Source organism: Lissotriton helveticus, chromosome 3_1 (assembly GCF_964261635.1).
Source record: "Lissotriton helveticus chromosome 3_1, aLisHel1.1, whole genome shotgun sequence".
Lineage (NCBI taxonomy): Eukaryota > Metazoa > Chordata > Amphibia > Caudata > Salamandridae > Lissotriton > Lissotriton helveticus.
In genome coordinates, this window is record NC_136061.1 from 370,717,885 (window position 1) to 370,729,908 (window position 12,024).

General features: G+C 50.2%; 1 protein-coding gene across 1 annotated transcript in view; it reads right to left on the bottom strand.

The window, feature by feature from the left end:
- Positions 1-7,685, bottom strand: part of TRAF4 (TNF receptor associated factor 4) — a 77,565-nt gene extending 69,880 nt beyond the window's left edge. The window contains exon 1 of the mRNA XM_078680092.1: positions 7,060-7,685. Coding sequence (XP_078536218.1) covers positions 7,060-7,202 — 143 coding nt within the window. The 5' untranslated portion in view covers positions 7,203-7,685. The remainder of the gene's footprint in view (positions 1-7,059) is intronic.
- Positions 7,686-12,024: the final 4,339 nt, after the last annotated feature.

Genomic DNA, 12,024 nt, shown 5'->3' on the forward strand with positions numbered 1-12,024 from the left:
AGAAACCGCGAGAGACAAACACACCTGGCCATGGAAACAGACAGATCAGAGTTGTAATGATGTAATGTTATGGAACTAGAACCTCAGGAATAGAATGGGGGGGGAGGGTGACAGGCAGACACACAGAGACACCCAGCAACATGTACGCGTTCGGGACTTCTGCACTCTGATGTAAGGACATTCTCGCCAGTACTTTTGATAAATAGATTGTCTCACTGATAAGAACGCAGCCATCTTGGAAAGGGATACCTCTTTGTGAAAAGGATGCCCTTTGCGCTATGGTGTGAAGTGCTAGCCAGGGACAGTATCAGTGTAAACAAGTAGGAGAGATGCCACACGTTAAAACAGACCTACATGACATGTACACTAAAGTAGAGGCACTGCTGCACCCTATAGAAAAGCACAAGAACACTGAGGAGAGTGCTGATACGATATCCAGGCAGTAGCGTGACAAAACGTACGCCCCGCCCCCTGCAATATATGTTATGTTAAAATTTCTTGTAGAGCGTACGTACCCAGTTTGGTTTCGTGGCACTGATTCTAGGATATGCCAGGCCCTGTTGGTTTATCTTATGCTTGAGTTTCAGTCATCACCTTGGGTAATAGCCATGTCATGAGGAGCCTTCGGAATCTCAAAATGTCAGATGGAAGGTGAGTTCCAGAATCTGGGTGCCACAGTGCAAACCTGCATCCACCTTGTCGCTTCAGTTTGTAGGAGGGTGTGACCATGAGATTCTTGTGGGATGAGCGTAGGTTGTAGGTGGGTATATGCCTTTGAATAAGGCTAGAGATGAAGGCCTTGAAGATAAGGCAACCAACTGTGAATGCTGATCGGTGTGGGATGGGGAGACGTGTTGCCATCTGGGCTGCTGGAAGATCAATCTAGCTGCCTGGTTCTGCACCAAATGCAGTCTTTTAGTGAGATATAATGGTATGCCAACATTTAGAGAATTGGCACAGTCTATATGTGATATGGTCATGGCTAAGACAACCTGTATCAGTGCTTCTCTAGTAAGGAATCTACTGATCTTCCATATCTTTCTTAACTAAAGGAAGCAGGTCGAGGTAACCAATCCGATCTGGGTTTTCATGGTAAGGTCGCTGTTAATAACCACCCCGAGGCTCTTGGATGAAGGGGATGGAGGGGGGGGGAGCCAAACTCAGCTCTCCAAAAATGGGAGCTGCTTGGGTTCTTAGTGCCCCCTTTAAGAATAAGTTTGGTCTTGTCCGGATTGAGCTTTAAGCCTTTCGGGGGGCCCAATATAAAGCCAGCTCTATTTTGCAGAGACACTTCCCCAAATGACCTTCAGTAAGTCTTAAACTAATTATTTTAAATACAGTTTGCCTTTAATGTGGATGATGTGTGAGAGTCTATAAGAGACATTTTTAAGAGAAATTACGTGTTAATGTTACATGTAACATCCATTAAATTTTTTTGTAGATCAAAACAGAACCTCACATATTAAAAATGGGAGGGCGTCACAGAAATTATTTGCAGTAATATTAGTGAGCTGCTGCTGTGTTAAATATTGAAAACGCAAGTCACTATCCTTGAATATTAGTAGTAAATTTAACATTTGGAGGCGTGTGCCTGGGCCCTGTCAGGGCACCTGGCTAAAGAGGGCGTGAAAAAAGCTGAAATTGGATCATAAATTCAAAGCTGGTTTGAACAGGCCCCCAACATTTTTAAGATGTCCCTGGCCACAGCTGCCTGTACTACTATAGTGGACAACGCTGTATCACACTCACTGTCACAGCTAAGACCTCACGGGGCACCGGAGAGGAGCTGGCCTCACCACTGTGCTTTGTAAGCATGTGTCCTATCACCGTAGCCACTGTTGCCTCTATGGAAGAAGTCACCACTACAACAGCAGCCCTGAGAACCGAGTGAAGGTGTCCCGTGCTCTCGTCCCCTCGGGCATTGCGAATATATCTTGCCACACACCGCTTCCTCAGTACCACATCCAGCCCGACACACAACACAAGCCCTTTTATTTGAAGCAAGATGTGAGCTGTGGGAGCGTTGTTGCCCACAATTCACCTATACATGCCACAGTGCACGGTATACACCACTAGCCCACAGTGTATACATCTGCAGTCCCCACCGGGTACACTAGCTAGTCATGCATCAACACAAGCTGCCCATACTGTGTACACATCTGGAGCCACAAAGAGATGATGGACGGAGCACTGAAACTATTCAGACACTCACCCCCAGTCACAGACTAGGGTCGAATCCCTCATCGGTCTTTAGCTTACTATGCTGCCCCAGTTCAGACCCAGCCATATGCAAATCAGTCTGGACTGTTCCTCATGGGCACAGTCCAGACCGAAATGCCAAGCAAGGTCTTCCCTGGACCGGAAACAAGCATCCTGGGACCTGTTTCAGGGTAACACCAGGCTAGCTTGAATCCAGTGGCAAAGCGAGCAAGGGACCCACGTCTGGGCATACCCTGCCAACTTAGGGCGAACAAAGCAAAACACAAGGAGACTATGAATAGAGCGCTGAAACTTTTTCGTTTTGCTGGCTGTGTCTGAACTGGTAGAAGGATGGTGGATTCAACCCAGATCTCTTGACTGGGAGTGAGTGTCTGAAAAGTTTCAGCTCTCCGTCCATCATCTTCTTGTGCTTGCTTTAAACGTCTGCAGCGCCATGTGCCGGTGCCGACTCCTGGCCCAGACAAAATGTGCGGTGTGCACATTCGGCAAACACCGCGTGCCTGCCTGGCACACCCTGTACAGTAGTTAAACACAGCACACTACCGGCTGACACTGAAAGCGCTGCTGGCATTCACTGTGTGCATACCAGGCCACGTGGTATGCACTGTTGTTAAACACTGCGCATGCTCCCAGCTCACACTGAATTCATTGCAATCACTGTGTACACTCCTGGTCCCGCTGCTGAGAATCAATGTGTACACACGTCCGGTCCACTCACCATGCGCCCTTGTTAAACTCGGTGTCAGGTCATGGCATGCACTGCGGGTAAAAACAGTAAACCCAGTGCCGGCCCTGTATCCCACTGGTAAACACTGCTGCGTACACCAAAGCCCGACAACGTGTGTGCTGCCACTAAACATTGTGTACACTCCTGGCTGGCACTGTGACAAACGCTGCATACACGCCCGGTCCCTTCTAATTACCGCCTGTGACAAAGTAGGCCTAGAAATGACCCCAGGTGCAAACACAAGCCAAAAGAAAGCGATGAAAGACATCGGGAAAGGGAAACAAAGAAGGGGGAAGGAGGGTTGACTTGGGTAAATACGGAAGCCGGGTAGGCAGGGAGGGGGCGGAGAGATATTCACTGAAAGATATTAATATTTGAATACCCTGGGCCGAGAGCAGCCACGTCAGATGCAAATCCTCCAGATGACGGCTCATTTAAAGCAGACGCTGGCCCTCACCTGTCAAACACCCCCTTAGGGCCCATTGGACATCTGGCGGGGATAGGGTCTCGGGGCTTTGCAGGATAACAGAGCAGGGTCGGGCTTGCAGGGGTCCGGGGGCACTGCAGGACCGAGCCTGGCAGCAGCGGGGAGGGCAAGGGTCTGATGCTCTGCACCATACTATGGGAGGGATCTCCGGGACAGCCGGGGTGGGGGCGTGTCAGGCAGGCCACGGTGCAAAGCTGGTAGTGTTGGCTCGGGCTGGGGCAGCTCAGCGTGAGACATCAGCGGGGAGAGGCGGTGCCCGTGACACGGGCCACGGGTTGGGCAAGCAGCTGAGTCAGCCCGCCGAGCCTCCAGCCTCCGCCGGCGGAGCCCCGGGCAGCAACAGCCTTCCTGAGTCCCGGGGACTCTCGCTGGAGCTTTCTCCCGATCCGGACTCACAACAAACGTAAAGCATTTTAGCATTGGTTCCCGTGAAACTGAAGCAGTTACTCAGCATCTGTACAACTGCAAGTTGTAGCGAAGACTCCATAAGTACATCAAACATAATCAAAATGACACGTAATATCGCAGAAATGTGCAGAGTTCCGCCGACCCAGGGTACCCCTGTCCTGCTTTTGGGGTACCTTTTGGTTCGACGGTAATTTTACAAGTGGAAATCGGGGAACGGGGGGGTTGCTGGCAACAGGTGAGAGATGCCCCGTCAAGCACGAACCCTCCCTCAAACATCACACACACACGGAAGTCGTGTCAGCGTCTTATGGAGCAAAGTCTATTGGGTACCGGTGACACGGACCAATGCGCCTCAAAGCACCCATGCGTGGCGCTGCAGCACATTGAGGGAGTTTGGAGGAGAGCGCTGTCCAGATGTAGAGGATTAAAAAAACTTCCTTGGATTAACTTTAAGAAACTGACCAGGCGAACGAGAAGAGGGCACCGCAGGTCAATGCAGCCAAAGGGGGCAGGAACAAAGAGTAGCAAATGATTCTAGTAAGGACACGGTGATAGGGGAAGGTTTAAAGGGCACCCTTCTGAAGAGGGTCACTGGGCCTGTCACGTCAGATTGCCTGGCAGCGCTTAAACGCGGTGTGTATGGGGGAGGGGGAGAGACGTTTGGAAAAACCAGTGAAGTACAAGCAACTGGTAACGTGAGCTTATGGTACACAAACCGCCCCTTTCACTGCTGTTCCTTCTCCTGTGGACCGCAGTCAGCAACACACCCCTCACCCCCCCCCCCACACACACACACACACTTTCCAACTATGAAATGTACTATGACATTTTGGCAAGATTGCGACCACCACTCTACAAAACTTCTAAACACTCTAATGTTACACCTCACCCCGTCTCTCCCTGGCCTGGTGGTGGGTGGTTGTTGCCGGAGACTAAGGCAGTGCAGTGGTGTAAAGTTAAGCGCGGGCGATGCAGAACATGAAGGGGGGGGGCATGACTCCCGCACATTTCACAGGTGTATTAATTGGCCCTGGGCGGAACGAGGCCTTTACACCGCAGGGAGCTGCCTTACGCCCTCCGACCGGGAGGATGGGGGGGGGGGGGTTGGGCCACAGAACATGCCCGAACTACAGCAGGCGATCGATACAGAGAGAGCGCTCGTGCCTGTCCCTTGGAGCGATCGACAATGGCAGCACCCCTTGCACTGGGAGACGCTGGGGTGACCCTCCTGGCCCGCCTAAGATATCTGGACCATTTCCACCTTAAAAATAAAACAACACTTTGTTTACATCGCAAAAAAGGCAATGAATGGAGAAAAACAAAGTTATTTCTCTCTATGTATTCCATGTACAGAGCTGGAAGTCACATAGAAAAGATGATGTCAGTTCTGGAGGCCACATTTGAAGCGCTGTGACCCGCACTGGAGACCACACCTGTTGATTCTGCCACTAAAACGGCGTGTCCCGTTCTGAAGGCCCCCTACAAGTGTCCAGCCCTGGAACACTATCCAATGCAGGCATGCTGTGCCCAGCCCCGGAGGACTGAACCAACCTACCTCCGGGTCATATCTGCCAGAGAGTAACAATTCAGGGAAAGGGAAGAAACCGACGAGAGGGTCAAAACAAGAAACTTGTGTGCACCGAAGAAGTGATGCCGAGACAAAAACGTGCATAGAGTAGAGGGGGCTTATGTAGTAACAGATAATATTACACTAAGAGGCATCGGATGAAGTGCAACAAACAGTAAATGAGGACAAACACTGTGGACCACTGAAACGTACCAGAACATTAAGCCGACTGTCTCGAGAGCGCAGTCACCATTACTTCCCCGTCCCAAGTTTCACAGCAGAGCCGCCCCTCCCCTCCCCCACCCAGACAAATGAGTAGCTTACTAATGCGTTAATGATCGGCAAAATGTACAATGTGGCCTGTGTCTCCCCGCGACCCCCACCCCCGCTCACATCCTGTCCCGGGACTGTCATCTGAAAGCAATTGTGCTTCACTGTACTCTGCTCCCGAGGGCTGAGCGGCTCGGACACAGCTGCGGCGGCCGGCCCCGGTGCTGCATAATGAAATGCAGATGGCCGGGTCGAGGTGCATCGGCAGCGCTATACTGTGGACTCAAGACGGGAATATCCAGGCAAGGCCCCAGGAAGTCGTGACTCGTGATTAGGGTGCATAGGCACTGGGCAGAGCGCTATACGTGGAACCTATAATGGAATAAACCGAGGGCCTCTGTGGCAGGGTGGAGGGTTTATGTTGGGACATTTGAATGACGCGGCAGAGCAGACAAGAGGTGGGCGCACAGACAGATCTGTGTGTAGTCTCCAGTATCTAGAAAAGGGTGCTTGTGGGCAAGATCGGGGTGCACTGGAGCGCAATGTTTGGTCACCAGTGGCAATTTAACGGCGAAGGGGTCTGTAGGCACCGTGTGTGCGGCCAGCACTGCGTTAGAGGGTGTATGGTGGGGAAGAGGGTCGCTGCAAACGTGACTGAGGTACATTATTACCCGAGCGGAGTGTAGTCTCCAGTGCTTTTAGGAAAGAGCGCTGTGATCGGTGATTGGTTGAGCTGTGCATGGATACAGTTCTGGAATAAAGACGTTGCAGGCTACAAAAGAGGCGCACCGGCGGAGCTGTGCATGGTCTCCAGAAAGAAACACAGACACCCGAGTGGGGAAAGGGAGATGTTGGGGTGCACTTATATAAAGAATTGGGGGCGAGTATCGAGAGAGGAATAGCACGTCTGTCTCTATTCTGAAGTGAGGGCGAATTGTTCAACTATTCCATACACTGTCCAGAGTGGTGGGATATACGCCTAGAATGCAACAATGCAACATCGCGCGTTTGTGGCAGCGTGAAGGGCACCTGCAGGGGTTTGTTGACCCCTCCCCCCCCCCCCCATCCCCTGCCTTGGAGGTGCTCTATGCCACGCAACACGTGCAGGGGCATCTCTGCACCACCATACCATGCCCACATGATTAAGTTGTCCGAGTGCATGGAGGCTGGTGCAGCCATGTCCCTGCAACCCTGGCGGTGCAGGAGGGGCACGCACTTAAACCGAAAGCCTATCGATGCTGAGTTGTCAGGGTATCAAGAGACCCTTCCCACATTCTGCAGGGCCCCCACTGCTCAAGGACAGTCAGGGCTCGTCGCCGCACTTGCCCTGGCTTGCCCCCACCACCTGTGAACCAGGGAACAAGAACAGAGGGCTCTCACCTGAGGAACTCCTGCAGGCAGGTGTCGCAGAAGCGGTGCCCACAGGTGGACACCTGCACGGGCTCGCGCATGGCCTTGGTGCACAGCGGGCACAGCAGCCGCCGCTTCGGCTTCTCCAGGAACTTGTAGTCATAGCCGGGCATCTTGGGGGGCGCCGGGTCCGGCACGGAGGGGTGTCTTAGACTCCTGGGGGCTCAGTCCTCCCGAGGTCGCTTCCAGTCCTTTTGTCCCTGGGCTCCTCTGCCCGGGTCCGTGCCTCTCTCCCCGCCCCGGGGGCTCTCGCCTAGACCCGCAGCTGCTCCCGGTGCACTCCCTTGTTTCGGGGCTCCCTCCACCGCGCTTGCACCGGTCTCCTTGTCCCAGAGAGACTCCCCCGCCCGTCCGTCCCCTGGCTCCCTCTTGTTCTCAGGGCTGAGTCCTGCCCCTCCGGCTGCAGGCGCTCTCTGCCCAGCCCTCCCTCTGCTCAGGGGGTGCGTGCTGCGGGTGGGGGCCTCTCCGGCTCTGTGCACAGGGGTCTCCTCTCTCGGGGTGTCACTGGCAGCCCTGGGTCCCCTCCTCCTGCCGGGCTTTACTGCTCCTCCCCCCCTGCACCCAGCCTCCGCCGGCTCCAGCGCTCAGACTGAGCTACCGGCCCTGCCCGGCTGCTCGAGACTCAGGACAGGAGCTGGCCCCGCCCCCTGGCAGACACCGGGCGGGGCGCAGGGTCCTAGCGCCGCCGCTCTCTTTGTCTGAATGGAGGGAAGATGCAGGCAATGTCACTAGGTAGAGCGCCGACTTCCAAAGCACGAATCCCCAGTGGTGAATGATGTCATACCCATGAATTTATTTTCGCATAATTCATGGTGTAAAGTATAAATTACTGATTGCAACCAATGGAAGAGTTGCAGTATTTATTAATGCACCTTAATTAAATATTCATGACGTATACGATTATGTCATAGGTTTTTTTGTGACATTTAGAAACTATTTGGTTTAATAGCATAACAACACAGATGTGTGTGTGTGTGTGTGTGTGTATATGTATATATATATATATATATATATATATATATATATATATATATATATATATATATATATATAATAGCGAACTGAACGAGTCACAAACAGTGCGTTAAAAATTACACAATTGTGTCGTTTGGTAAGTACTTTTGCTATTGTTAATTGGGTTTTCTCGAGTTGTGCAATAACAGCACCTCTTCTTTACATTGCAAATACCCACAGAAGGTTCTCAGTGGGCGCTATAATAAGGCAATATCACCTATTTTCAGTGGCGTCCCTTTAAGGGTTTGGCAGTGAAGCAATCGCGGACGCGGTAGTAACACTATGTCCTCAGGAGGTTTGGGGAGATCAAGGGTTCTGACTTATATATTTCGTAAACGCATTTCACTTTATGTACATACACAACCTTTAATATAAAGCGCTCTGAATAGGGGTTTGTATTAGAATATAGTGCTAGGAAAGAGGGGTGTTGAGCAGAAGCGTTGCTATATATGGTGGAGCAGGGTGCAGTGGCACGGCGACCAGAAGGGCGAGAAAGCTTCTGTGTATAATCGTTCATTTCTGTGTTGATTTCCGAGACCATTGATGGCAAGACCTGGGGTCGCTCTGGGCTGACAGGAGGTTGTTATCGTGGCTTGCGCTTACCTATTCATTGCACCCTCTTTGAATAGAACAACCTCCTGTCAGCACAGTGCGACCAGCGGTCTTGCCATCAATGGTCAACCTTATATGTGTATCTACCCATGACGCAACCACAACCCCAGTGTGGTCTTTTTCTGCACCCTTTGACGCTCATATGACAGCCTCTGAACCGCTCATAGAGAAATGTACTGTGATACTCCTTAGTGATCATGCCCTCAATTTAGCTTTTTTTTAAGTTCAAGTTTATTGAAACCAAAAACATAGCATAAATACAAAATGTAATACAGTCAATCAATGAGAGGCATAAGAGATATACAAATGAAATTTAAGGAGGTATAATAAAACGGAATCAATAAACACCTATAGCTAAATCATGAAAAAGAAATAGCAAGGAAGGGAAAAAGAAAACAAAATAAAAGGGGGAATGGAGCATGACAATTCATAAAACGTAACATTGTATGCAAATAATGAATGTAAATAAAACAATGTGTGATAGACAGCAAGCATTACCGGTTTCAACCCTGGTCCCCATCAAGTTAAATTGTCGGTTTATGCAGACGACATTCTTTTTTATTGCTCTAACCCTGAGTCCACTCTTCCTGCCTTTTCACTCCAAGTTGACGCCTTCTCACAGGTTTCGGGATATCGTCTTAACCGTGACAAATGTGAAGTTTTACCCCTTAATGTTTTATGTCAACGTCATTATTTCGATCATACTGGTTTCTCTTGGCAGTCAACTAAGGTAAAATATTTAGGATTATGGTTTTCCCCTTCCATATCAGACACTTTGAAGGCTAATTTTGATTATATTACAAAAAAATTGAGTGACTCTATTACTAGATGGCATCCCCTCTTTCTTTCATGGTGGGGTCGTTTGGACTCCATCAAAATGATGCTAGCTCAATTTAGCTTTTTAACAAGATGTTTTTATATGTTTGTTCGTCTGCCTAGAATACTATCACAACATTTTTACCACATAAAGCCCACTCCTGCCACCCGTCAACAGCATTACTGGATGAGAAGAGTAGTCGGCTATATTACGAGCACACGGTCGACCCATCGGGGACCGCAGCTGCACACAGAGCTGAATTACCTCTTTTTTACCGCATTATTTTTCCCTTCAGGCAACTGCAATGCAGCTGTTATAACGACCGCGTTGTACCCACGCATACCATTCCCCGCAAGTCGTAACAGCGACTTGCGAAGGGGGGGGGCGCTGGATATTGGAATAGTATAATTTAGTATTCCAACTCCAGTCTGTGAGGACAGTAGGGAAGATGTTGGATTTTAAATCCAATACCTTCTAACCCCTCCGCAAGTCGTTGTTCTGACTTGCGGAGTAATGGTGTGCGTGGTTACAACGCGGTCATTGTAGCAACTGCGTTGTGATTCCCTGTGGGGAAAACGTTTCATGGTAAACGTTGTTTACCCACAGAGCTATGTTCTCTGTTTCTCTTGTCATTTTCTTTTGTCGTTCTAGATCGTATCAATCTCCAACCAATAAGAGTGGCACTACAACAATCCACTATGTCCCTACACTGCACTAATATTCACCTCACTGTCTATCGTGGTCCTGAAGAAGCGCATAGGATCTCCCCCTGAGACCACTACACTGCGCAAAACATGTCAACCTTCTCCATGTCCAGAATGGACTTACACCTGCCTAGCTACTGAGGGCCATTATCACCTTCGAGCAGCACAACCTTTTTTTTTTTTTTACTGATGACAGAGGTCTTTTTCTTATTAAAACACTACTTCTACCCCCCTCCAGCCATCTTCTAACACTGCACTGGACAGCGCTCCAACTCAGCCCCGCACCCACCTTTACAGCTTAATCATTTAAAAGATCTTTGAAAAAGCGACCCTTCGGGGGATCTGTAGGGCATTGCAGTGCTGGCCCGATGAGGGGCATCACCTAATGATGAAGCATGTCATCCTTCGGGGTATGTGAGGGCATCAAGGCAAGGACACACTGTTCCCTGTCACTACTTTAAGAGAACAACCTCTTCTACCACCTCTTCTTAGGAACTGTGACTCCCTCAAGCAATAATTCTATCATTAAACTTTGTTTGCATTAAGGCCCATGGTACCATTGCTACGCCTCTGACATTGAGTAATGGGTGGGTGGGGGTGCACGGGTGGATGAATGCAGTGTCCCCCAATGTCAGCCCAGCTTGTCTCCCAAAAACACCCTCCCCTTCCTGCCTACTTCTTACACCAGAAAGAAACAGCGACGCCTTGGTCAGGAGGTGGAATCATGCAAGGGATTTCAATTCTATGGTCTGTGATATGCCATGCACAGGGTTTCAGCCCACAGAGCCTTCCCCTTGGCTTCAATGGCTGCCCCATGATAATTTGAGACATAGCTTGGATTTCAGTCTTGTGGCCTGGATGAATTTATGGGTTGAATTTCAGACTCTGTTACTTGACACATGGCTGGTATTTCAGCCTCCATGGCGTGAAATGTACCACACCTGTGATTTCAGCTTCTTTGATCCGAGACATGATTTGGTTTTCAGCCTCCAGGTCCTGTGACGTGCCCCAGGACCTGATGACCCGATACAAGTCAGAGTACCAGTCCCACATCACCTGAAAATCTGGATTTGAGCCACATGGGACTGAGACTACCTGAGCATTCAGACACCAAGATCTGTGCAAACTTACCAGCAGTGGCAGTCTCTTATTCCGAGACATGTCTGGATTACAACCCCTTTACCACCATAACCTTCAGCATCATGTCGGAAGTATCAGTCCATCAAAGCTGACGTAAGCATGTCAGGTTTTTCAGTCCCATGGCGTGCAGCATCATACCTGAAGTAGCAGGACACCAGGGTACTTGAGATTTCCAGCTCAGTTTTCTAAAACATGCTTGGGGTTTATTCCCCATACACTTTAACTACTTCGTACAACTCTTAGGGGTGGCCGCCGGCCACGACAATGCATTTCTATGTGAGAGTGGCTCCCTCCATCTCCACCTCTCCTGCTTACCACATTGGGGCCGATTCCGATCTCGCTCAGAAGGCCCCCGAACGCGATCCGGCCGTAAATAGTACAAGCCTCACGCGTGTTCTCTGTCCGACTCGTACAGCTGTACGAGCGAGCACATACGATGCGAGAAACGCAAAATCGCCGACCGAATCGTTTCGGGTCCAAACCGCTCCATAAGCCTTGTCCGTAAACAAACCGTGCCATGAAATGGAGGCGAATTCCTACCGAGCCAGTACGATGCACGTGTCGGACAGCCGGATCGAGCCGAAGTTTCCTGCTTGGAAAATATCCGGATAGCTTCCTTTGGGGGTCGGACACCCCATCACCCGCAGC